The 26,074-nt window shown below is 52.7% G+C and overlaps 2 protein-coding genes and 1 pseudogene across 5 annotated transcripts in view; 2 read left to right on the forward strand and 1 right to left on the reverse strand.

The window, feature by feature from the left end:
• Positions 1-2,348, forward strand: part of RHOG (ras homolog family member G) — a 29,866-nt gene extending 27,518 nt beyond the window's left edge. Inside the window, exon 2 of the mRNA XM_033145720.1 lies at positions 1,715-2,348. Coding sequence (XP_033001611.1) covers positions 1,757-2,332 — 576 coding nt within the window. The 5' untranslated portion in view covers positions 1,715-1,756 and the 3' untranslated portion in view covers positions 2,333-2,348. The remainder of the gene's footprint in view (positions 1-1,714) is intronic.
• The window catches only part of LOC117044872, a 934,741-nt pseudogene that overhangs the window by 775,076 nt on the left and 133,591 nt on the right, over positions 1-26,074 (forward strand).
• On the reverse strand, positions 9,875-24,926 carry PGAP2 (post-GPI attachment to proteins 2). Of its 4 annotated transcripts, none has more exons than XM_033145716.1 (8): positions 24,818-24,926; positions 22,744-22,819; positions 21,647-21,702; positions 20,438-20,612; positions 19,097-19,349; positions 18,361-18,455; positions 12,536-12,644; positions 9,875-10,912 (listed from the first exon to the last, which is right to left on the reverse strand). In XM_033145716.1, the coding sequence occupies exons 4-8, from the start codon at positions 20,600-20,602 to the stop codon at positions 10,782-10,784; spliced, it is 753 nt and encodes a 250-aa protein (XP_033001607.1). In that variant the 5' UTR covers positions 20,603-20,612; positions 21,647-21,702; positions 22,744-22,819; positions 24,818-24,926; the 3' UTR covers positions 9,875-10,781. The 4 variants fall into 4 exon arrangements, with proteins under 4 accessions (XP_033001607.1, XP_033001606.1, XP_033001605.1 ...); XM_033145714.1 differs by having other exon boundaries at positions 10,776-10,912; positions 18,349-18,455; positions 21,647-21,708; positions 22,750-22,819; XM_033145713.1 differs by having other exon boundaries at positions 10,776-10,912; positions 18,349-18,455.

A 26,074-nucleotide genomic window follows, 5' to 3' on the forward strand; every position in this document is an offset into this window, starting at 1 on the left:
CCTGACCCTTTTCTTCTCCCAGAGATATCCCACAAGGCAGTGGAGGTTTAGGAGCAGAATTTTTCATTCTCCTAGATAGGCTCCCTTCCCAGGTGGTTGAGCCCCGTCTGCCCCTCATCAAAGGTGGGGGCATAAATGCAAATACTAGAGCACGCATTATTTAACTTCACACGAGTGCAGCGCCCCAAGGATGCCTTGCCTGCACTCATCGCGTAATGCACAGACTTAGGGGTTCTCCACATGTTCTAGAAACAGATCCATGCTTTAAAGCCCAGTGTCTGAGCAGGTTTCTTTTTTTCTTTTCCCCGCGAAACCCCGCTCTTTACTGCTGAATCGGAACAAAAGACAATTCCAAGTTTTCTGCCCAGACCTTAGTCACTGCCTGTGATCTCACTAGAGACTCGTGACCCTGCATTTGCTTCTGAATCATTTCCCGCCTTTAGCGGCTGGCCGGCAGCTCCCAGTGTCTGCTTCTCGCCCTCCAATCGCCCACCGGCATCCCTGCAAACTGCCTCTGCCCGCCCCCCCCCCCCGTCCTGACGGATGTGACCGGCTGGCCGGGAGGCGGCTGGGATGGAGGTTAGCTTTGCTGCCTGCCTTGGCGCTTGACGGGGCTGGGGAAGGCTGTCTGGGATGGGCACGGGGGAAAGATGCCCATTGGTCGAGCCCCAAAGCGCAGCCTCCAGACACAGGGGAAGTAAGAGCAGAGCAGCCTCGCAGGATCAGGCCAGTGCTCTGTCTCCTCCACCATCCTGTTCTCCCGGCGGACAACCGTATGCCCCAGTGGGAAACTCGCAAGCAGGATTTGAGCACCAGAGCGTTAACCCAGTCTCAGAGAGATGCAGATCTCGACAGATGGAGGGCATGAGATGCTTGCTTGCAGTTCTGTGTGGAACAGCTACTGGTGTGGGGGGGGCTGTTGTGTTTACCCCTGAGAGAGCTCAGGGGTGTCTGATGTAGGCTCTTACGTGCTGAAGAGCCTAAGGAGAGCCTGCTGCTGGATCAGGCCAATGGCTCATCTAGTCCAGCATCTTGTTCTCACAGTGGCCAACCTGCCAGAGTCTCCCTCTCCTGCTGGGACAAGCTCCCCTCCCCACTGGTCTCCCAGAATCAGAAGAGGCAGAAAAGGGGCAGAGGAGAAGTGAGCTTCATCAAGCACAGTCTCTGATTGCTTGGAAAAAGTTCTGGAGAGGAAGGGACTTAGATGGTTGTGGGGAGGTGGGGACTTTCAGTCTGGCAACTGACCCATGGGGCAAGACCTACCAGGGATAAGCTGCTGTGCTCATTAAGCCTGGCACTTTGCCCAGTCTGTGCAGTTTGCATTCTTGCTAATAAAGAGTTGACGCCAACTTGCACAGTGTGATTTACTGATGGCTCATTTCCGACAATACTGAGCAAGGCGTGTAGACAATACCGAGCAAGGTGTGTAGACAATACCGAGTGAGGTGTGTAGACAATACCGAGCGAGGCGTGTAGACAATACCGAGCGAGGCGTGTAGACAATACTGAGCGAGGTGTGTAGATAATACCGAGTGAGGTGTGTAGACAATACTGAGTGAGGTGTGTAAACAATACTCAGCGGAACGTGTTGACAATACTGAGCGAGGTGTGTAAACAATACTGAGCGAGGGGGACCTCAGTCTAGGCAGCTTCTTCCTCTTGGGCTTCTCCTCCTTGCCCTGACTGCGCCTTCCTTCTGTCTCTCCCCCTGCAGATTTCTGAAGGCGAGAGGAGAGGAGGTGCCAGGGCAGCCGCGATGCAGAGCATCAAGTGTGTGGTGGTTGGGGATGGGGCAGTGGGCAAGACCTGCCTGCTCATCTGCTACACGACCAACGCCTTCCCCAAGGAGTACATCCCCACCGTCTTCGACAACTACAGCGCCCAGAGCGTGGTGGACGGCCGGACAATCAGCCTCAACCTGTGGGACACGGCCGGCCAGGAGGAGTACGACCGCCTGAGGACGCTCTCCTACCCGCAGACCAACGTCTTCATCATCTGCTTCTCCATCGCCAGCCCGCCCTCCTACGAGAACGTCAAGCACAAGTGGTACCCGGAGGTGTGCCACCACTGCCCCGACGTCCCCATCCTGCTGGTGGGCACCAAGAAGGACCTCCGCTCCAGCCCAGAGGCGGTGAAGAAGCTGAAGGAGCAGAACCAGGTGCCCGTCACCACCCAGCAGGGCGTCAGCCTCTCCAGGCAGATTCACGCCGTCAAGTACATGGAGTGCTCGGCGCTCAACCAGGAGGGCATCAAGGACGTCTTCACGGAGGCCGTCCGTGCCGTCCTCAACCCGGCCCCCGTCAAGGCCAAGAGACCCTGTGCGCTCTTGTGAAGGGAGACGCTGCCCAGCGCCGCAAACAGGTGACCCTCGGGGTGGCTGGCCGTTCGGGTGGCTGGGGGAAGAGGGTCTCCTTGTCCCGTTACCCCTCCCGAATGAAGGATCCACACACACCCTCCTCCTCCTCTTTCTTCCCCAGATGTGACTTTTCCTTTCTGTCTTCGCCAGCCGGCGCCGCCGTTTCTGCCCAGATTCCCCCGATTCAAATTACTAGAAAGGTGATCCCAACCTCTGGAAGCGAAGCGGATTACCTGGGAAGGTGGGCTCGCCTTCCTCGTGGGGGGGGGGAGGCTTTTCAGCAGAGGTTGCCAGGGATTCTTGAGCTGCGGTGTTCCAACCCTTTGATTCTGCGGCTCAGCTCGTTTGGATTAGGCAGGGACCCGAGGCCACGGATGAAGTTGCAGCGTCCAAGAGGGGGGGGAAGGCCACGTTTGCACTAATGACCTGCAGAGTTTGCCTGGGGGGGGGTGACTTGGCTTGGGGCCCCAAACGCCACCTCCCCATCTCTGGTTGCTGGGACCTCATTTCCTCCTCTTCTTTTGGGGCAAAGCCTTTGGGGGGGGGCCCTTCCGAGCCACGGCTCTGCTCAAGCTCTGGAGAACCTGATGGACCTCAGAAACTTATTGTCAGAAAGGACAGCCCCCGGGAGACGATGGCAAGGCAGACGGACGCAGCGACCTGTGGGGTTCACCCAACCCCCCCAAAAAAACCTTTACTCTTGCAGCCCCACAGCGAGCTGAGACTCGGCAGGGAAGTTCTAACCACTGAGATGACCCCCACCCCCTGCGACAACTCCATGAAAATTTGGGACTTGACAGCTGTCAACAGAGAAGCTTCCTTTGCAGCCCTCTCCTCTGGTGGGGGCACCCCCATGGGCTTTCGTGCCTGCTTCTCAGGGCTTTTTTTGGGGGGGGGGGCGCTGATCTCCCCGTCTCCATCTCCCCACCTGCCTTCCTCCAAATCGAGTCCCCAGCTGGCAGCTGCACCAGTTGCGCATGAAATACCTACTTGCCTTAAGGAACCTGCGGTGAAATGCAGAACACCGCCTGTTTACAGAGCCCGATGCTTGCATGTGCCTCCTGTTTTAATTTCCGAAGGGACTACAACTCCCATCAGCTCCAGCCAGTCCATGAATTACTGCCATGCCCTCTGCGTGGGGCTTCCCTTGCTCCTGATCCGGGAGCCACAGTCAGTGCAGAATGCTGCAGCACGATTGCTGACGGGAGTGAGACCCTGCCAGCGCAGAACCCCCCCCCCCGTGCTCAGAAATCTGCACCGGCTACCAATCTGCTACCGGGCCGAGTTCAAGGTGCTACTACCTGCAGGATCGCATGACCACGACCTCTTTGATCAGCAGAACTGGCATCATACCTGTTCCGCACTGGTGAGAACTCAAATCTCTCAGCGCGGCAGCACCTACACGTTGGAAATCCCTCTCTATTGACATCAGGCCTTTGCTGTGCTCTTCTCGGTGCCTGCTAGAGACATTTATTTTGTTCAGACAATCCTGCCCGGATGTTTAGAAAGTCCACTTGGAGTTTTAAAATCTGTTTTTAGTCTTACTGCTCTTTTTAACTTTTCAAAAGCTTTCAGATTGTTGCATTTGGGCAGGGCGATATAATCACCATCGTGATATATCACCAGCTAATCATCGCGATATACTGATATATCACAATGTCTGAAATAAGGATAGGGCTATGGAGAGGCGATGGCTGGCTTCATGGTTTTTCCTGTGTTGTGATTTTTGCATAGCAAGTGCACACACAAACTCTCTCTCTCTCTCTCTATATATATATATATGTATGTGTGTGTGTGTATACACATACACAAACATGTATAGTGTGTGAGTGCGCTTGCTATATATCTGCAGATCAAAAATCATGAAACCGATTATCACGATACAGACTTTAAACGGCTTTTGGAAGTTATATCAATATATCGCCTAGCCCTTGTTGCAGTTAATTTTCCTGATGCATAATTTTATCATTTGGATTTTTATTTTATTTTTTGTAAACTGTTTTGAGGTTCTTGTTTTTTTCCTCCCCATCCCCCCCCTTTTTTTACAATCCGGCAATGCGTAAATTTTATGAAATAATAAAATCAATTTAAAAAAACGAGTCCCAGGCAGCTGGAGTGGCACCAGGCTTCCAGAGACTTCTCATTCATCAAGGCAGTTCCTCTTCCCCGAGATGCTTTGTTTACAGCCCCGGAGGCTTCGGTCAAACTGACTGTCTGTGGTGTGGTTCCCCCCCCCCGGCCCCCTGCACTTCCTTCTGAAAAAAAGGAACTCCTGCCTTCCCAGCCTGCTAGAGGTAGACTCTCCCTCCTTTCATATTTCTGCAGTCAGTAGCCGGGGCTCTGTGTTTGTGTGTGTACACTTAACAGTACAAAGACTAGGAAGAATGCTGTGATAACCAAACCTCTACAGTTTCCCCCCCCCACCTGCTTGTTCCATCTCCGGAGACTCCGACTGAAAAGCCCCCGCTGGCTTGTGCACTGGCACCGGGCATCATCCACCCATTGCTCAGCTTAGCTGCACAGCCAGAGGACCTTGAACTGCGCTCCACGAACCAGCAGCAGCAGCAGCAATTGAGTTTTGTTCAGGTGGTCAGTGCGATTAAAAATCAAGCAGTGCATGGCCAGTCGCTACAATAGGAGGGGGGGGGATAATTAAGTGAGCCCTGCTCTGTGTGTGTGTGTTTGTGTGTGGTGGGGAACCACCGGACTAGAAACTTGCTGGAACGGTTTTGAACCGGAGAGTCTCAGGATCCAAATTGCTCTGGCAGATGGTGAGTTCCGGTTCCGCGGAGAGTCCAGCCACAGCCCCCCGTGCCTCCATTGCGCTTTCTTAATTGCCTCAGGTGGAAAGAAGAACCTCTGGCGTTGTCACGCCTCCTTGCGCAACGCGCCAGCGAAGCTTCCTGCCTCCTCTGAATCGGACTCACAAGCTCCAGCCCACCGGCACCGCGGGAAGGATGTGGGCATGACCTGACCCAAGAAGGTCCTCGTCTCCATTCGGCAAGGGGAGGAAGGCGGCCTTCCCATTTTGGACCTTCTCCCCTCCTTCAAAATCGCGTTGTGCAAAAGTATCCGGAGTGTTTTCTCTTGTCGGCCCCGGATAAATAAAAGATGCAGCTCCACCCATCCTCTCTAGCCTTGGACCCCCTTTAGCCCTCCCCTCCTCCATGAATTCTTCTAATCCTCTTTTAAAACTATTCAGGTTGGTGCCCATCACTGCTTCCTGCAGGGGGGAGGGAGGGACATAGTTTATCTATGTGCTGCAGGAGGAAGGATTTTTTTTATCCCAAATCGTTCAGCTTCGTGGGATGCCCAAGAGTTCTAGTGTTACGAGGGAGAAAATGTTTCTCCGTCCACTTTCTTCAGGCCACGCAGGAACTGGGGTGGGGGGTGGTTCCAGCTTGCCAAAGGCCACCTCCTAAGGTGATAATTGAGATGGGGGAAAATGCTCTCAGCCTCTGCAGAACCCACAGGCACCATGTGGCCCACAGACTTGGCTAGCCTGGCTGCAGGTGGACCTGGGCTCTGCATCGGTGGTTGTGCAAGAGGCTTCTTGAGGGCTGTGTCTGCGCCGAGCAGGAACTGCTGAGGGAGGTGAAGCAGGAGCTGAGGCTGCGTTTTCAGTTCCCCTCAGCTAAAAATGCAACAGAGAGGGAGAGCCTGGCTGGCGCCAAATGGATCAGGCTGGGCCAGAGGCCGCAGCAATAACCCAGAGGCCGCAGGAAGCCCTTGCCGCTCTCGGGGCACAGCTGGAGCCCTTTGCGCCTCTTCTAAGAAGTGGATCAGTCCAGAACTGCCGGATCAGGCCAATGGCCCACCTGGTCCGTCGTCTTGATTTCGCAGTGGAAGACGAGCTTTTGTGGCTAGTAACCATTGATAGCTCATTCTGTGAATTTGTACAATCCTCTTAAAGCCATCCAAATTAGTGGCCATCCCTGCCTCCTGTGGGAGGGAGTTCCAGTTTAACAATGCACTGTGTGATGACCGACTTCCTTTTACCTGTCCTGGTTTTCTCAAGGTTCAGCTTCACTGGACGCCCGCAAGTTCTCTGGGTTGCCATAAGGAGGACGGATCTCCTTGGAAGCCTTGAATGGAGCCAAGTGTGTGTGTGTGTGGGGGGGGTCCCCTTCTCCCTGCCAGCCACCCTTCGCTCCTCCATCCAGAGGCTCAGATCCCATCTCCCAGAGACCTTCCACACCCAAAGCAGGCACTCTGCTCCGAAGGCAGCCTCACCCAAATGGGTGCTGGCCCACAACTGCAACTCTCACCAACTCCAGCCATCAAGGCTGTGTTACACTTAAAAGTGCGCCACGCACATTTCACAAGGCTGCAGAAAGAGCTTGTCACATTGAGGGGAAATCTCGAGGCAAAGCTTGTGGGAGACGGCATCCTGGCTCCAGCAAGTGCAGGGACAGGCCAAAGAGGCAGTCTGTTCCTCTGATGGCTACAGTCGGAGCCAGTCCTGCAGTGATGGCCTCCTGCCCAGCAACCTCCCACCCTGCGGGATGTTTCAACAGAGCTATAGCCCTGCTTCTCCTAACCAGGTGCCCCCCCCCCAAAGTTTCGGACCATCAGCTCTAGTATCACGTGGCTGTGTTGTCCGAGTTTGATGGAACTCAGATAGAAACTACGGGATGGCCACACCCAGCAGGTCCTTTAGCTGTGATGCCTGCCTTGCAGGGGCCTGGGCTAGATGACCCATGGGGTCCCTGCCAACTCTCCAAATCAGTGAGCCTGCGGCCACCCAGCTCTTGCCTTTTCCATGGTCTCCAACTGGATCAGCGGCTCCCATTTAGAGTCACCCCCGTCCCCAGCACTCCCTATACTCCGAAATGCATCGGGCAGAATAGCAGTTTGAACGGCCCACTAATGAATATAATTACACAACGACATTCGGAACAGCAACACTGGGTTGCACAAGCATTCAAAATCAAATTGGAACTATTTGGTTGAATTCAAGAACAGAACGGTGGAGTTGCAAGGGAGCCCAAGGGTCATCCAGTCCAATGTAGGATCTAGTCTGACAGCCAGTGTGAGCCGCCCCCCCCCCCGTGATCCCCTTTCCCCTTAGCGCCCCCTAGGTAAAGGTGGGTTGGTGCCCTTCGTTGGCCATCGTTTTGGGCTGTTTGGCTTCCGACCTCCATGGGGGAGCTAATGAAGCTTTTGTCTGGCTTGGTCTGGGTCCTGCCACAGAAAGGCCATTGTTCCCTCTTCCTGGCATGGATTTCACTAACAAATTGCTGTCGGGAATGGGAAGGCCCCAAAGGAGAGGGGTGTGGCTGGGCAGAGGGTTGACCCCGGGATCAGGGGCCGGCTGCACCTGCGCTCATAAGGACAAGAGGCAGAGAGCCCTGCTGGATGAAGCCACGGGCCCATCTGGTCCAGCACCCTGTTCTCGCAGTGCCCACCCAGGGGCCCTTAATGGGAAGCCAGCAAGCAGGATCTGAGCACCAGAGCCCTCTCTCCTGCGGTTCAGAAGAAGAGCATCCTGGCTAGCAGCCTTCGATAGCCCTCTGTGAATTTTCTCTATCCTCTTTTAAAGCCATCTAGGCTGGTGGGCATCATAGCCTCCTGTGGGAGGGAGTTCCATAGTTTTAACTAGGGTGCTGCATTGCCCTGTCCTGTGGTGCGCTGGACCCTCATGCAAAAAGCTGCTTGAGGAACAGCCCTGACGGATCCGTCCTTTCCGCCCACTGCTGCTCAGCCGTTGACCTTCGGTGCTGGAATGCGGCTGGGCAGAGGGGAGAGGGCGAGAGCTCGAGGCTCTGCTGCTGGGCACATCGCACAAAGAGGCCTCCTCCTCCTCTGAGGCTCCAGGACATTCCTGGGAAGGGATGACATCACCGGCTTGCTATTGAACCCGAGCTGATCTGTGGCCTTCGGGAGAGGCTTCTCCAGAGATGGACGGAGCCAGAAAACAAGCGCTTTCATGGCTGCAGCAACAGTCTTCTGGAATCCACAGGGGAAGTGGCGGCAGCTCAAATATTTCATAGAACTGCAGAGTAGGAAGTGGGTCCATATGGTCATCTAGTCCAACCCCCTGCAATGCAGGAATCATTAATTGCATCTACATCCCAAGGAGCTCAAGGTGGCATACCTTGTTCTTCCCCCTCAATGCAATCCCCACAACAACCTTGTGAGGTATGTTAGGCCGAGATGCAGGGACTGGCCCCCAAGAGCTTCATGGCCAAGAAGGGACTTGACACCTGATCTCTCCCAGGTCCCTAGTTCGACACTTTAACCCCTATGTCACAATGGTTTTCATTTTGGGAATATCTTGGCCCTCGGACCAATACCACCAGCTCCAGCCAGACAGAGCCTGCCAGTCCTATGCATGGCCTCACCCCTTGTGTCGGAGGGGCGATGTTGTACAGCCTCTGCACACAGACAAGGTGCTAGTCCCTGTGGGCTGAGGGGGGATAAGCTTCGAAAACTCGGGAGGAAGGGGAGGTGTGTAGTAAACCAAAGGCTCAGGGACTTGAGTGTAGTTCACGGCTCCTTGGTAGGAGAGTGGCCATAAGCCAGCAGCAGAGTAGCTGCTTGGCATGCAGGAGGTCCCAGTTTCATCCTAGGCACCTCCCCTTTTGAAGACCTTGGGAAGCAGGGCAGGTAAAGATTCCTCCTGTCAGCTAGGGTAGATATCAGGCAGCTGGAGCAACTGGCTCGTTGGAAGTACACTGCAACTGCTGCTAGAACTGGAGAATAATACTCAGTGCTTTATTTCATTGGGGGGGGGGAGCCAATAAAAATAGACACCTGGCAGTACAATTTTTCCACACACACACCCACCCCTTGCTACAGAGTCAGCGAAGAGGCCCGCACACCAGGGATGTGGGAGGACAAGCGGCACCAGAGAAAACGTGGCCCGGTGCCAGAACATCCCTGCCTTGGAGCAGCAACTCTGGGCTAGTAGCTGCATCACAAGCTGCTCTCTCAAAGCCTCCTTCCCGGAGAGCTCCTTGGTCAGCCTGACTCCACCAGCTGACCCCAGACTTCTTACCTGGGGAACCACGTCACCTGCATTCAGTCTTTACCGGTTGTCTTGAGACCCCATTTCCTAGGAGCTTTTCCCTCAGCCATTCCCCTTCTTCCCTATCAATCCCAGGCTCCTGGCTGGTGGCATCCCTCTGCTCCAGCCTACCCCCCTGCTGGACCCTTTCCTTAGGATTCTTCCCTTGAGGCTTCCGGGACCTCGTGGAGGTGGCCTGATCCTGCCACTTCTTTCTGATCTGTTGCCTGGTGGGCTCTGAGCAGGGCAGAGAAGTGAGCCTCTCTGCATCACTATGCTCGGAGAAGCATTTGTGCCCCTTTGCCTGGATCAAGAGCTGATGTCCAGGACCCAAGATGTGCAAGGGTTAAGTTGAGGACGTCTATTTGGTCCTCTTAAGTGCTCCTGCACCCTCCCAGCTCAATGTACACATTTCTGCTTTACGTCTCCCAGCCCAATCTTCTGCAGCTGAGCCCAACTCAGGTGGTTATTTCACCAATGTCCAGCTCCTTTCCTGTACCTTTAAAACATCAGTCCAGAGCAACTGAATTCCACCTGCCTGAGGTTTCTAGGAATTTGGGGGAAGGGTCTGTGAATTCTCAAGGACAGAGAAGCTCCAGCAGCAGATAGGCAGAGATCATTAGCTCCCGGGGGCTGCAAGGGGGTGCTGACACCACGCAGAACTTGTTCCAATGTGCAGAATATGCATAACTCGCTTTAGGGAACTTCAGTGCAGAAGCTGGGAAAGGGGAGGGGAAGAGAGACCCCCTCCCCGCCAGCCCCATTTTATTTCTAAAGTCCAGGCACTCCCAGGGTTTGGCACTTTGGCCCACCTCAGTGACAGGCATCTGTCATAGAGCTGGACCTCACTGGGCAGCAGGAAAGCCCCACGCGGGAGAAGGAAGGAGACGGAAGGAGGCCAGGCTGCCGTTTACAGAGGCAGAGAGAGACACTCCCCTCTACCCCACTGGGAAAAAGGACTGGCTGCAACCACTCAGCGTTCCTGCTAAGGGCCAGGTGGGAAAAGGAGCCACAATGACCTCCTTCAGGCAAGTCCCAGATCTGGGCAAGGAATCTCTGCCTTCAAGAGCCGCTGGACTTGCCACCATCACAACACACAGCCCCAGTGGGCTAGTCCAGGGCCAGTTTGGCCCCTGCCCTGGGTTGGCAGCAGAGCACATTCTGAGTTTTGTTTTTACTTTTAAAAAGGTGTCCCATTGATCAAAAGGCCCGTCAACCAGCCCATACCTCCTGCTCTGCTGCCAGACATATGATGGCAGGGCCCCAGTTCCTACGGGGCCCACTGGTTCTTTTCAGTCCAGTCGCAGGTGCCCCTTCTGAAATGTCCTGGGGAAGGATCCGATGCTGGCAAGCGGGCTGCTGCTCCTGCTTGCAAGAAATCCAGAGGCGCTCCCTCAGCTCAAAGGCAGGCTTTTGCTAGAAGCGTTTGTCTTCCGGCTGGGAACTGACCACCAGCTCCTTGTTGCCAAAGTCCCACCATGCAGTCATGTGGAAGGCCATGTTCGAGAAAACCACCAGGTACTCCAAGAAGGCAAAGATGGTGTAAACTAGGAAAGGAGAAAAGAAGGGGGAACCAAGTCAGAAATCTCAGGCGTCTGAAACAACACCAAGCACAGCTTATATATTTTGAGTCCACAAGGGCTAGAAACATGGATCTCACCCCGAGCATTTCCCATGTGGCTCAGATAATGTTGTAAGTTACATGGGCAAGGAAGATGGTGTCTCGGGTTTTTAACAGGCCATCTCAGCACAGGGAAATGCAGGCAGAAAGAGGGAGGCTCCCAGCCGTGCCTATAGCAATGGAAGGTGGTGTGGATCATGGCTCGACTGCGCCTCTGCCTCCCCCACCACATCAAACCAGGCAAAGGAGGCATTTTTCGCTCCATAAGACACACTTTTCCCCTAAAAAGTAAGGGGAAATATCTGTGCGTCTTATGTAGCGAATGGTGGTCCCTGGAGCCGAATTGCCCAGGGGCCAAAAGAGGATCATGCTTTTTATTTTACAAAGAGAAAGGGGGGGGGGGGTTGAAAGGACCCCGCTCAGCAGCTGATCAGCAAGAGATCGGGAGAGAGATAAGAGTCCCGGCTCCCTTTAGCCCCGCCCCCTTGCCCTGGCCTCCTTTGCTGAATGTGCTGCAGAGAGAGGTTGTTTGTTTTTTTTTGTTCTTTTTTAAAGAATTTATTAGATTTTCCAATTAAAAAACCAATTAAAGCCAGTACATTATAATACATGGTTAAACACTCCAGGCTCCCCCCTCTCCCACCGAGGGGAGCATTACGCACCAAACCCCCCTCTCACAGAGGTAGCAAAAGTCATTTTACATTTAACCACATACTTTCCAAAGCACAGCACGCTGACCCTCCTCCCGGGTCAGTCAATTAAATTCCAATCTTTATTCCTTTACGATGACTTCCTCAGTCCCCCTCTTACTGATTACTAAGTTATTACATAGTTCCAGCTTTATTTACCTTTAAACTCTAATTTAAAGAGAGAGGTTGTTTGTTTCCCCAGCGACATGGGACTGCCTGATTAGATTATCTGTCTGGAATAATCTGTAGAAAAGGCTCCCTTTCCTTAAGATTTTTCAGAAATGTGAGTTGAACCCCATAAAACAAGGCTTTTCCTCTTTGCTTTTCCCCCTTTGCAAAAGGAGCTTTGCTTTTCCCCCTTTGCAAAAAAGCTGCAAAACTTTTAGCTGATCCTCAAAAAAACAGGGCTTTTAGAGAAGGAAAACCAGAAAAAAAAATTCTTGTTTCCTCCTCCTCTAAAAACGAGGTGCGCCCTATGGAGTGAAAAATACGGTGCCCACACACCTGGTACACATGCCCACCAGGTGCTGCTGGGTTCAGACTCTCATCCCTGGCTAGAGGCCCTGCTGGTTGCTGGGAGTTGGAGTTCACCAATGTGTGGAGTGTCCCCAAGTTAGCTATCCCTGGCATAGCGGTTAATGGGGCGCAGGAGTCACTAAGCGCTCTGTGCCCATTTTCTTCTGCTACAAACAGGAGGCATGGGGCAAGCACCAACACCAGAGCCACAGGAATCCTCTCCTACAGAGGAAAGTCACAAAGCAGGCGTGTGGGTCGCTCTGGCACCACAAAGCAAGCGTCACCACCGAGCAGCCTCCGTTTCTAGCCAGGAGCAAGAGGCTGAATCCCCAGAGGGGACTTACCTCCGGGCTCGCAGTACCAGTTGTGGCGGAAGTAGAAGTACACGGCTACTGAGAACGTGGCCAGGTTGAAGAGGAACAGCCACCACTTCCACTTGTAGGACTTGCGCTCCTGCAAGAGAGGGAGAGGGACGAGGTCACTCCCGCCAGGGTGAAGGCTGGCAGCCCCACCTTTGCACACGCATGCCACCTCAGCATCAGTGGATGAAGGACTTGAGGCCCTGCTCCTCGGGGCTTAGCATGCAGCCTGTTTGCAGCAACAGGAACACGAGGAGACGTGTGTAGGGAGGCCACCTGTGGCCACCTCACCTCAGAAGGGATACCGTTGAGCTGGAAAAGGTGACCCAAATAATCAAGGGAGTTTGGAGCGCCTCCCCTGTGAGGCCAAGTATCAACATCCAGAGATTATGAGCTGAGAAAATCAATGAAAAAGAGGAGATAGGAGACGGGGGTTTGGGTTTGTGCATGGTGTGAAGACTTTTCCCTCCCTCTGTCTCATAACGCTAGACCTCCGGGATGTCTGATGAAGCTGAGATTTGGAAGATTCAAGATAAGCGAAAGGAAGGGGCTGCTTCACACAGCTAAAATATGGAACTTACTGCTACAAGATGTAGTCATGGCCAGCAACTTGAGTAGAGGCCTAGACAAATTCACGGAGGATAAGGCTATAAAAAAAACTGCTGCTACGCATGATGGCTGTGTGATGCCTCTGCTATCAGAGGCAGGGTGCTTCTGAATACCAGTTGCTGGAAACTGCAGGAGGGGAGAGGGCTCTTGCGCTTATAACTCCTGCTTGCAAGCTTCCCATTGGCCATTTGGTTGTGCAACTAACAACAGATCCACACTCTGAAGCCCAGGGTTTCCTACAGAAGGGCCACAGCTTGCCTATCACAGCTTCCTCCCATCGTTCCTGACGACTGGTCCTGCTAGCTAAGGATGGTGGGAGTTGTAGTCCAAAAACAACTGGGGACCCAAGTTTGGGAAGCCCTGCCTTACGGGATAAAGAGCAAAAGGGCAGGGAAGGGGCTCTCTGCAAAGAGGCCAGGGATGGTCATTGCCAAGGGTGTCTCCACTGCTGACAGGCTCAACACAGAGCAGCCCTGAGTTGCTACCGTTAATATAGGGGAAGTACAAATCCTCGCTCGGCTCGGCTTCCTGACTCAGCTTATTTGAGGGAAATGGGATGCAACAGCAGCAGAAGCATTAAGGAGGGAGGGAGGGAGGGAGGGAGAACTTAAGAGCCGGTTGCAGCGTGATGCGTGGGCCCACACCCACACACCAGGGAGTGAGAGGGCCGGGCCTTGCTTCTGCCATGAGAAAAGTCTGACAGAGGGGCCGGGCCATAGAGATGAATGGGGTGTGGGGAGAAGGTCCCCCTCCCCTCTCCTGGTTATTGCCCATCTATGCAGGCAAGGGGCTCCCCCATCTCCGTCTCACCCCGGGGCGTAGAAACTCCAAACCACAAATATTTAGATTGCAGCTAGTTTCCATTTGCTTTCGTCAAAGAGAAGCACAAAGATTTCCTAGGGGAAAGTGGGAGGTTTAGAAAGAACAGGGGGGGGGGGAACAAGTTTTGAGATGGGGGCAAGTGGGAGGGGAGGAGAAAGAGCAGCGGGGTGGGAGGAGCGACGGCAAAGAATCTGGTCCAGGGAGAGAACAGGGTGGCAATTCTAGAAAACTGGGTTCAACACAAATTTGGGCAATGGCAGTAACCTCTCCGGTGCTTTCTACTGATACATGGAAAGCCATTTCAGTCTTCTAGTCCTCATTGTTAACAGCTCCCACATTTCTGCATCTGAGTGGCTCTCCGGTCGTGCCTCCTCTCTCCCCCCATAAGCTCCTCGTTGCTCTCTTTGCCTCTTTCGCTCCTTTAGCACAGAGCCAGTGTGGTGCAGAGGTCAGAGGGTCAGCCTAGGAACTGAGAGACCAGGGTTCAAATTCCCACTTGGCCATGAATCTCACTGGGCGTCACTCTCCCTCTCAGTCTCACCTACCTCACAGGGTTGTTGTGGGGATGAAACGAGCGGGGAGAGAACTACGTACGCCCCTTGAGCTCCCTGGAGACAGGGACAGGTGGGACAGAAATGCTGGCAATAAATAAATAAAACAGGTAGCAGAGCAGCACAGGGGCTGAACCGCGCAACGTGTCCCCTACTAGCATGCTGTTGGGGCCCTGCTCCGTGGCAGGCGTGAGAAACCCAGCCCTTCTGCGCTAGGGAGGAAGTGCCAAGGCAGACGGGAGGGAGGGAGGGAAGCCAGGAGCAGGAACCACAAGCAGAAATCTCTTATGTAAAAATTCACACAGGAAATGGCAGGTGCCAATTCACTGTGTTTGCGCAGGCGGTGTCAAAATTCCTCTCTGGCCTTCACTTAGTCAGTGGCTCCCAAGTACACACACACACACACACACACACACACGTCCATCCCCTTGCTTGTCCTCAGCATGCAGCCCCTCCTCTGTCTTGGCCCTGTGCCTATTGTCCCCTCCACACACAGAGACACATGCCCATCACACCCTGCTCCTTGCCGTTCCTTGCTTCAGCTCTCCGACCCTCCCTCCCCAACAGCTTGCAATTCTTGTCCTGCAGTCCTGTGTAAGAGCTTCTATGGTGTAGGCCCAAGGGGGCCCATCTAGTCCAACAAAACTTCCCAGTGGGGAGCCTCGAAAGAGGGCCTGGGTGCGACAGCAACTCTCCTCCCTTGCCCTTCCCGGCAACTGGTATTCAGAGGCATATGGCCTCTAACGGTGCAGAGCAAGCACAGCCACCCTCGGGATTAGCAGCTCCTGACAGCCTTCTCTTCCTCCATATCTCATGCCTTTCTAAAGCCAGCCACTTTGCTGGCCATCAGTGCTTTTCACAGGAGCCAACTCCATAGTTTTTATTTTATTTTATGAAGAAGTGCTTTCTTTAGTCTGCTCTTCATTTCCCACCAATCAGCTTCATTGGATCAAACCTGGGCTCTAGTAACTTGGAGGAAGCAAAGTGCACAACTTGACACACTTCTGTCATGTTGCATCCTACTCTCAAAGTGCCAAACGCTGCAACCTTTTTAGGTAGGGGAACTGCTCCGTCTCCTTGACCATTTTGGGCGCCCCTTTCTGAACCTCTCCCGACTCTACAACACCCTTTTTGAGGTTAGATGACCAGAACTGCACAGAGTATTCCAAACTCAGTTGCGCCGTAGAATTGTGTAACAGCATTATGATACTGGCAGCTTTATTTTCCAATTCCTTTTCTAATGACGCGCTGGTTCAACATCGTCACTGACCTACCGGCTACAGCCCCAAGGTCTCGTTCCTGGCGAGTCGCTTCCAGCGCAGACCCGCCAGTGTATAGCTTCTCCTATCCACACTGACCTTTTACCTCCCTCACAGAAGCTGCAGCGCTTGCCAGTACTGGTACACACAAGCAAGTGCAAACAGTCCTCTCCATACTATTGCCATCCCTTGAGATCTGAGGTCAGAGGTCAGGGCTTCTGGGGCAGCAGGTGTGGCTTCCACCTCTCCTCTCCCTTTGCAACGTAAATGCAACATAAAGTGCCAAGGAATTATTGAAAAGACAAAGCTGCAAATGATGATCAGTAAAATACTGAGCAAACCTAGACAGCCCTCTGGTGGCAGAACTTTATACCAAACTCCAGCAGTTGCTGCTCTCCCCATTGCCCATAATTCAGATTGTGGGTTTGGGGTGGTCTGGATGACACCTTGAGTCCCTTCCAGTTCTTGAGGTCTGCTGGTAACCAGGGAGGAATAGAATCGACTAGAAGTAGTTAGGTGAGTTTTTTCAGAAGACAACGACTTTAGTTGGTGACTTCAGTGTCCTCACCAGCATCCCGAAAGCATGAGCTAGCTTAGAATCCTAGAATCATAGAGTTGGAAGAGACCCCAAGGGCCATCCAATCCAACCCCCTGCCAAGCAGGAAACACCATCAAAGCATTCCTGACAGATGGCTGTCAAGCCTCCGCTTCAAGACCTCCAGAGAAGGAGACTCCACCACACTCCTTGGCAGCAAATTCCACTGTCGAACAGTTTACAAGAGTCCTGACTAACAGGCAGCCTTTCCTCCGACCCACAAATAGCTGATAGCCAGAGAGAACTGTGTGTGAGCTGAGCTGGGATACAGGCTGGAAGCTGGAGACACAGAGACCTACTTGCCCCATGCTGGATCCAAAGCAGTGACCAATGGAGGAGCAAGACCTGTTGGGGTGTTGATGCCGTGAGCCCTGCCGCGTTGTGCTCAGGTTGTATATACGTGTAAACAAAACCAAAAACAGTGGTGCCTCGGTTGTCAAACTTAATCCGTACCTGGAGTCCGTTCGACTCCCGAAATGGTTCGAAAACCAAGGCACGGTTTCCGACTGGCTGCAGGAGCGATGGATGTTCGGCTTCTAAAAAACGTTTGCAAACCGGAACACTCACTTCCAGGTTGGCAGCGTTTGGGAGCCAAAACGTAAAAAGGCGTTTGACAACCAAGGCACAACTATATCCTAAAGACACCACGGTATCCGCTGACCTTAATTCCAAGGAAACTGAACCCTGGGTAAGCGTCTGGAATCCCTGGAATCTCTCCCCATTCAGAGACTGGGGCGCTGCATAACAATATACATTTCAAGAGACGGAAAGGTTACAGCCACCCAACAACCATTTTGATGAGATCAGAGTGTTTATGTCTTACTTGTTTTAATTGTACCAAGCTGTATATAACTAGAGATGTGAAGACCTGGGAAAAACCTGGGAAAATTTGGGGGGGGGGGGAGAACCGTTTTTCTCCTGAAGCCTTTTTCCCCCGAAAAATTGAAAAAATAAAAAATAGATTATGGAATGTTTTATTTTAACCTGATGAATAAAACTTTTTAAGATAAGGGGTTCAAATATTTTATAAATCATTTCTAAAAAATATGTATGGTATATCAGATTATTCTGATTTCTGTGAGGACAAGCAAGTCCTAGGTTACAAACTGAACTCTCCAATGCAAGAACAAGATACATTTCTTCCTTAAGGAGGTGCCGTTGTCCCCAGAAAAGAAAAAGGTTTCAGTTTTGTTTTTGCATGTGTGTGGTATGCATTGGTTCTGTTCCTCTTCACTAGGCCTCAAAGCACTGGAATAAAATATAGAGCAACAAAAAGGGCCTGAAAGTATATACTTAATTACAGCTCAGAAAATGATTCTGATTAAATTTCATGCCCATTCATTGAAACTTAGTCCCACTTCCTTCTTCAGTTCTTTTTATGAGAATATTTTTTAAAATACTGTGGAGAGGAAATATAATTGTTACTTCTGGATTTTTAAAAATTGTTTTGTGGGGGGGGGGGTTTGTTCCACATAAACTAGTAAGCAGTTCAGGAAATTGTTGCTCCATTTGTTACAAATACAAATAAATACTATTTTAAAAGTAAATTCTGTTTGTAATAATTGTTGGGATACACTATATTTTTAATATGCTAGTTGTGATAATTTTATGCCCATTAAAATTGTCCATAGTTATATTTTATGTTTCTAAAGTAACAGAATGACTTTCAAACTGGAAAAGAAAAAAGAAGTGCTAATGTAGCATTTTTTTCAATTTTTCCGAAAATTTCTGTCCCCCCCCCCCAGAGCTTCAAAATTTTCGGAAATTTTACATCTCTATATATAACCTGCCCAGGCACCACACGGTGGATGGGGTACTCTTAATCAATACATTTGGAAGCACAACTATGGAAATGTGATGTGCGCAGCAGCGCTATCAAGACCCAGGCAAGGCTGCTAAGTTCAGCCCTCAGCTCCAAACCCTCCTCACATCCGCCAATGAAAGAAAGAGACGGGACTGTACCTCGGGACTTACTGCGTGCTTCTTAGTCATTCGCCACAAAATGCAAGTCAGGAACATGTGGCTGAGGGCCGAAGCTATGAAGAGGATGAAGGCGTTCTCGTGGATCACTGCAGCAAAGAAAGGACACGCATTGCCAACAGTGAGCAAGAAGCAGAAGCGGCCACCACCAAAAAAGTTCAACTAGCTGACGGGGACATGCAAACTCCTAGGCACCACATGAAAAGTAACAGCTCATTGTGCATCTGAACCTTGCGCCCAGAGAGAAAGCGTTCTTCTGCCTAAGCCATATGGAAGCCAGAGGGAAGCCATATGGAAGCTCCAGCGGGGAGGACCCGAACCGGTGGATTCAAATGCCAAGAAAGGAGAGTCCGACTAATCCTTAGGAAGAACTTTCTGACGGTAAGAGCTGTACAACAGTGGAACAGACTCCCTTCACTGGATATTTTAAAGCAGAGGTTGGATGGCCATCTGTCAGTGATTCAATAACTGAGATTTCTGCATTGCAGGGGGGTCAACTAGATGACAATTCTATGATTCTTTGAGAGAGTCTGGAACAGAGATTTGGGGCAGGAGGCAGAGCAGGGCAGGCGAGAGAGGACCAGAGGAGGCCTGCTGGCTCCAGCCAACCGGCCCCCTCCCAACCAGCTCGTAAAGGCAGGGCTGTGGTGCCCCAGTGACAACCCACAAACCAGAAGGCACCCACCTGCCAGCAAGCCAGGATGGCGCTGCACCAGGCGCTGATACTTACGGTAGTTCTCCGAGGAGGAGACGTAGGTCAGCAGCAAGAGGGCCGTGTTCTCTAGCAGGTTGAGGCCGAAGGCCGCGTTGCACAGGCGGAGGTACCGCGGGTGCGTGCAGTGGCAGCCGCGGTAGTGGCTCCAGTAGACAAAGGCCACGAGGAAGCGGGGCCCAGAGTGCAGCCCGATGCAGAAACGCCACATGTAGCGCTCGGGGGTCTCCCCACCAATGGCAGAGCTGATGGACGGGAGATAGTTGGGGACCTGTAGGGGAAAACAAGAGTCAGTGGCGTTGTAAATAGGACAGTTCTCCTCCCTGTGACGTGCCACCGTGGAGAAGCACCGTTTCCCTTTGCAGGCAGGCACTCCCTGCTCACAAGCCTCCACTTCTCACAATGCTGAACTTTGGGAGACTATTTGCTGTTGGTCTTGCGGTGTCACTCTCCTACCTCCAGGCACTTCAGCCTCTGACTCCCACAGCAATGTATCTGAAGAAGTGTGCATGCGCACGAAAGCTCATACCAAGAACAAACTTAGTTGGTATCTAAGGTGCTACTGGGAGGATTTTTTTTATTTTTTATTTTGTTTCCCCACAGCAATGTTCCTCTTGCTTTAGCTGGCAAGGGGGACAGGAGCACCCCAAATCCTTCGCACACAAAGGCTGAAGATAGGTTTTCGGTTCCTGCTGGCTGAATTCTGTTAGCTCTGATGAGACAGCCTCCGCAGAGGTCACTTTTGTCTTATGCGCTCTTACTGTGCTCTCCCATGCAAACCTGCCTGGGTAGGCCCTTATCTCCATCCTGCCACCCTCACAGGCACACATGGTGTCGATGTGTGGGAGGTTCTTTTTGGTGGCTGCCCCCCAGGCAACTTTGGATCTCCCTTCCTAGGGAAGCTAGACTGGCTCCTTCTTGCTGTCCTTCCACTGGGAGTGTTTTATTGCAACAGGACTTTGGCACTAACTCTTAACTGCTCTTTTTAAGCAAATGGCCCAGAACCCTTGAAACCGAATCACTGGTAGATCATCGACTCCCCCCAAAGAAGCTGAACAGCTGTGGCTCACCTTAAAAAAGCTCAACATTTTACCTCCTCCCTGAAAAAAATTCAACAACCTTGACCCAAACCCCCCAAAATGGGCCTTCCTCCTTCCTAAAAAAAAGCTCAACAACTTTGACCTGGACCCCCCAAAAAGGGGGTAGATCACTGCCAGTTTTTAACTCTGAGTAGATCGCAGTCTCTGGGGAGTTGGCCCCCCCTGCTGTAAAAGATGTGACTGTACTATAAAAATGGTGATAAAATTCCAACACAGGGCAACCTTTAAATGCACACACAAACATTTAAGGAGGACTTACATTACAGTGGGTGGCAGTGGTTTCATCAAAGTGAAAGAACAGGGACCAGATGACACAGAAGAGGAAGCCAAAAAGTGGGAAGCACACGGTCCCGACTGCCAGGGTGGTAAAACGGAGCCGGAAAAGGATCCCGTCCCGGTCCAAAGGGAGCGGCAGCTGGAACATGCTGCCAAACCTATGTGCATGGAAAGACAAGCATTTGCGCTGTGCTTCTTTCAGAAGCAGCAGAGAGTATTCCCTATCAGTCTCCACGGCTGTGGATAAAGGTCTGAAAAGCAGCCAGGATGCGTATCTGGTTACTCAGAAATACAAAGAGGGGCTCACAGGCAACAGGGCTTCTTTCCATCGCAAAAATCGACAAAGCGCCAGGTCTGGGTGGCAGCCACCTGAGATTTCTCAAATGAATTCCAGTACAGAATCTCTCATCTTCTAAACAAAAATATGTTACCTTGTCCCTGAGTTCAGCTTCCGTACCTCCAGGTTGGCTTGAAAGCTGCGGCTGGTGCAAAACTAGAATACTGCCACCAGGTCACAATGCTGCTGGAAGAACTGCAAAAGGACAGTTGGCTCGCAGCTCGCATGCATTTAACTTGCATTATATGAGCTTTAAGCAACTGGTGTCAAGCCAGCTGTGACTGCACAAATTAAATGCATGCAAGGTGGAGAGCTTAAAAGCTATTTTTTCCCCTGGTGCAGAAGGAGCCTTTAAGCTGTCTGCCTTGCTTATTGGGCTCTGGGAGGTTCTTCCGAGATCTCAGACAGTCCTGCCTCCTGGAACTGACCTCCAGGACTTACCGCTGTGTCATGAAAGATGCCCCCTGCGGAGCAAGGCCAGAAGGCTGCCTGGCACGACTCCCAGGGCAAAGCAGATTGAGAATGTGGTGGACTCTGCCTTCTTCCACCAGAAGAACCCTGTGATCCCCGAATGAAGAATGGCATGGAAATTTAATGAAATAAACAAATAGTTTTAAAGCTCTCTGCCTTGCGTGGGCCTGTCCAGCCTAGCTTCTGAAAGGTAGCGGTGGGCATGTGGAGGTGGCTCCAGGGTTGTTTCCATTCTTCCCCATGGAGAAGAGTCCAGAGTTGTTCAACGACATACAGGCCTCCTGACTCTCCCACCCCCTGCACCGTCACCTGCTCTGCCAAGTGGATACTGACAATTGTGACCAACACCTTTGCATCCCCCATGCAGGAGAAAGCCAGCCTCACCTGCTGGGGAAATGGGCACAGCAACTCCTGTTCTTCAGGACTTCTGCTTGAACCACCAAGGCAAGGGTCAACAACCTTTTTCAGCCATGGGCCGGTCCACCGTCCCTCAGACCATGTGGTGGGCTGGACTATATTTTGAAAGGGGAAAAATGAATCAATTCCTATGCCCCACAAATAACCCAGAGATGCATTTTAAATAAAAGCACACATTCTACTCATGTAAAAACACCAGGCAGGCCCCACAAATAACCCAGAAATGCATTTTAAAGGAAAGGACACATTCTACTCATGTAAAAACACCAGGCAGGCCCCACAAATAACCCAGAGATGCATTTTAAATAAAAGCACACATTCTACTCATGTAAAAACACCAGGCAGGCCCCACAAATAACCCAGAGATGCATTTTAAATAAAAGGACACATTCTACTCATGTAAAAACACCAGGCAGGCCCCACAAATAACCCAGAGATGCATGTTAAATAAAAGCACACATTCTACTCATGTAAAAACACCAGGCAGGCCCCACAAATAACCCAGAGATGCATTTGAAATAAAAGGACACATTCTACTCATGTAAAAACACCAGGCAGGCCCCACCAATAACCCAGAGATGCATTTGAAATAAAAGGACACATTCTACTCATGTAAAAACACCAGGCAGGCCCCGCAAATAACCCAGAGATGCATTTTAAATAAAAGGACACATTCTACTCATGTAAAAACACCAGGCAGGCCCCACAAATAACCCAGAGATACATTTTAAAGGAAAAGACACATTCTACTCATGTAAAAACACCAGGCAGGCCCCACAAATAACCCAGAGATACATTTTAAAGGAAAAGACACATTCTACTCATGTAAAAACACCAGGCAGGCCCCACAAATAACCCAGAGATACATTTTAAATGAAAAGACACATTCTACTCATGTAAAAACACCAGGCAGGCCCCACAAATAACCCAGAGATACATTTTAAAGGAAAAGACACATTCTACTCATGTAAAAACACGCTGATTCCCGGACAGTCCGCAGGGCGGATTTAGAAGGCAATTGGGTCAGATCCAGCCCTTGGGCCTTAGTTTGCCTACCCCTGCACCAAGGCCTAGCCTTCCATCTCAAGATGAGAACTGAGCCTGCACAGTCTCTCCTCCAAGTAGGCCCCGTCTGATTTACTGTTCAAACAAGGAAAGGCAAGAGGAGGAAGTGAGCCGATGCTTTCTTGCTAGGCAAGTCAGATCTGGCAGCTGAGCTGGCGAATGTTGACCTCGGAAGAAGAATTCCACTCAGCCTGTCACACAGGACCCAGCCACACCCGCAGCAGAGCTCACCTGAGAGCAATGTCACCCCTTCTGACTCACAAAGAGCATCTGCTTAAGGCAGGCCTTTTCCTGCTCCAGTTGGACTCAGTTAGCAAAGCTAACTCCAACAGGAGCTTGATATATAAAAAAAAACCCTGTGGTATACAAAGCTGCAGCTGAGAGGTGATGGCAGCAGCCACCACAGTGCCAAAATTCACAGTACAACTTCCGTGTGGGTGGGGCCCACTGGGAGCAGGCAGGGTTACGCCAGCTGCTATGAGCAACACACCCATTGCACACTGCGATTAAAAGGTGTGCTGGAGAGTTTCAAGAGCTAGAACCCTGGAAACCAGAGACTTGCCCAATGTCACAAAATCCAGCCCAAGCACTTCCGCCACATCTACCCAAGGCTGCCTGAAGCAGAGGGCGAATCAATCAGCAGACACCCATCCTACATGCAGTAACAACCCCACCTTGATGCTAGCAGCAGGGCCGCTGCAACGCCTGTGAGGGAGAGGTCTGTGGTGGAGCAGTCATGAAAGCAGAGGGCAATGCACATGATGCACAGCTCTCTTCTCCAACAGATGAGGGCTCTTGTGCTTGAATCGCACATTTCCCAGAATGGAGCAAACCCTCCACAGATCTGGAGCAAAGTCCCTAAGGCGGTTGGGATGGCGCCTTGTACGCCTCCTTTGGGCAACTCCTGTAGCCCAGCTGGTGCCCAACACCTCGCTGTTTTCTTTTGTGGGGGTCTCGTCGTCTGGGCAGCCCAGGACCCCCAGACACACAGCCCAGGCTTGCTCCTCAGGGAGGTCTGGTGACAGTGGGGTTTCATGGCTCCCAGTGCATCTGTTCGCGGGGACAGGATACTGCGCCAGGTGGGTCCTGGGCGATGTATGGTTTTCAGCATCATGATATACCACCAGCTACACATCGCAATGTAGTAATGTACGGAAGTGAGAGCTGGACCATCTAGAAGGCTGATCGCCGAAGAATTGATGCTTTTGAATTATGGTGCTGGAGGAGACTCTTGAGAGTCCCATGGACTGCAAGAAGATCAAACCTATCCATTCTCAAAGAAATCAGCCCTGAGTGCTCACTGGAAGGGCAGATCCTGAAGTTGAGGCTCCCGTACTTTGGCCACCTCATGAGAAGAGAAGACTCCCTAGAAAAGACCCTGATGTTGGGAAAGATGGAGGGCACAAGGAGAAGGGGACGACAGAGGATGAGATGGTTGGACAGTGTTCTCAAAGCGACTGGCATGAGTTTGGCCAAACTGCGAGAGGCAGTGAAGGATAGGCGTGCCTGGCGTGCTCTGGTCCATGGGGTCACAAAGAGTCGGACACGACTGAACGACTGAACAACAACAACACCACACATCGCAATAGATGTGCCTGAAATAAGGATGGAGCTACATGGAGGCGCTGGCTGGCTGCAGGGTCCGCCCCACCTGCGCGCTCACACACTGTGATTTTTTTACATAGCGCACACATCTAGATTTGTAATATATTGCCAGATCAGAAATTATGAAACGGTTATAAGGATAGGGACCTCGAACTGGTCTGGGGCGACCTATGGCTCTGTCGCCCCGGCCCTAGTGGGGCCCTGGGCCCGATCCAGCAGCCGGGCTCTCCTCGCTCGGTGGAGGTTTGCCGCCTCCCAGCACATGCCGTCCGAGGCAGCTGACGGGAGGGCCGGCCCCGAATCCCCCGCTCGCTGCGGAAAGGAGGGCACTTCGGGGATCCGGGACAAAAGCCGCCTTCGGGGTTAGAAAGCGGGCCGCTGCTGCCCCGGCGGAGCCCCTCCGACCCTGCCCCGCTTCTCCCTCTTGCCCGCCCCGCCTTCCCGGGTGGGGCCTCGTGTCGCCGTTACCTCCGAGGGGAGCTTCGGGACGGAGCGCTCCGGAGCGGCGCCTTCTGCTCCCTCAGCCTCGGAAGGAACCGGGAGGCCCGCCGAGGAGACCTTCCCTCCTCCTCCTCGGCACCCGACTCGCTTCTGAGCGGAGAAGAGGGCCAAGGCGAAGCCGCGGCGCACGCCCGCCCGCCCTTCTGCCTCCCGCCCAGGCAGGCCCCAGTGGGAGGCCGCGCGGCCTCCGGCAGACCCGCCCCGGCGCCGGCCGCGTTCCAGGCGCTTCGCTCCCTCCAAACGGAGGGCGGCCACCAAGGCTCCCCCGCGACCGTCTCTCGCTCCTCTTCAGATGCACTCTGCACATGCTCGGGGGGCTTAGACAAGGGCGGGGGAGTCGTCTCCTCTTCCTGAGGAGGTTAACGTGTCTCCTTCGAACTGGGGGCTTTCCCCCCCCCCACGACTGCTTTTATGACGGCGAGGTTTTCTCCTCAGCTTGTGGGCTTTTCGTATCCCCCTCAACGGGCCTGCCGAAGCGCCCTTTTTCCTCTCTTCCCCCGCGAACTACGACTCCCGTCATCCCGTCGCGAGGGCCGCGCTGGCAGGGGCCGATGGGAGTTGTAGTCTGAGGGGGGAAAGGAGGGCGACCGGTTTCACCACGGCTTTTTGTTGGCGGCGCCCTTCAGCGACCCAGGCCCGGGTTCGGCTTTGTTTTTGGGACAATGGCAAGAACCCACTGCGCTCGCTTACTCGGCAGTAACCCCCATTGGGTTCAATGGGACTGACTCCCGGGTAAAACTCGTGCCGTCGGCCCTCGCCCATTATTTATTTCTTTAACCCGGCGCTTTCGGTTTGTCTCCCTCTCAAGGGGTTGCTATGGAAACCCGAGGGCGATCCTGATTGGCTCCTCCCCGTTTCAAAACCGCTAACGCACTTCCTCATGGCCCGGATGTTCGCTGCTGCCACCCAGCAACAAGCCCCAGCCGGCCCCTCCCAGCCAATCGCAACGTGACTGCTTTTCGGCCTCTTGCGGCTGACGTCAGAGAATGCGAGCGGCGCGAAGGGTGAGCGGGGTGGCGCTGGGGAGGAAAACAGGCGGTCAGGACCGGACTGCGCTGGCTCATATTGCAGCTACGCTTTCGGAGCCACCGCTCGACCAATAGGAGCCCAGCGCGGAGTTGACGGCCTCGGCGCACGGCGGTGCGACGCAACGGCGCCTTCCGAGGAAGGATCAGCGAGCCAATGAGAGGAGCCGATCGCCTTGACGGCGCGCGCCAGACGTCA

Source organism: Lacerta agilis, chromosome 4 (genome assembly GCF_009819535.1).
Source record: "Lacerta agilis isolate rLacAgi1 chromosome 4, rLacAgi1.pri, whole genome shotgun sequence".
NCBI lineage: Eukaryota > Metazoa > Chordata > Lepidosauria > Squamata > Lacertidae > Lacerta > Lacerta agilis.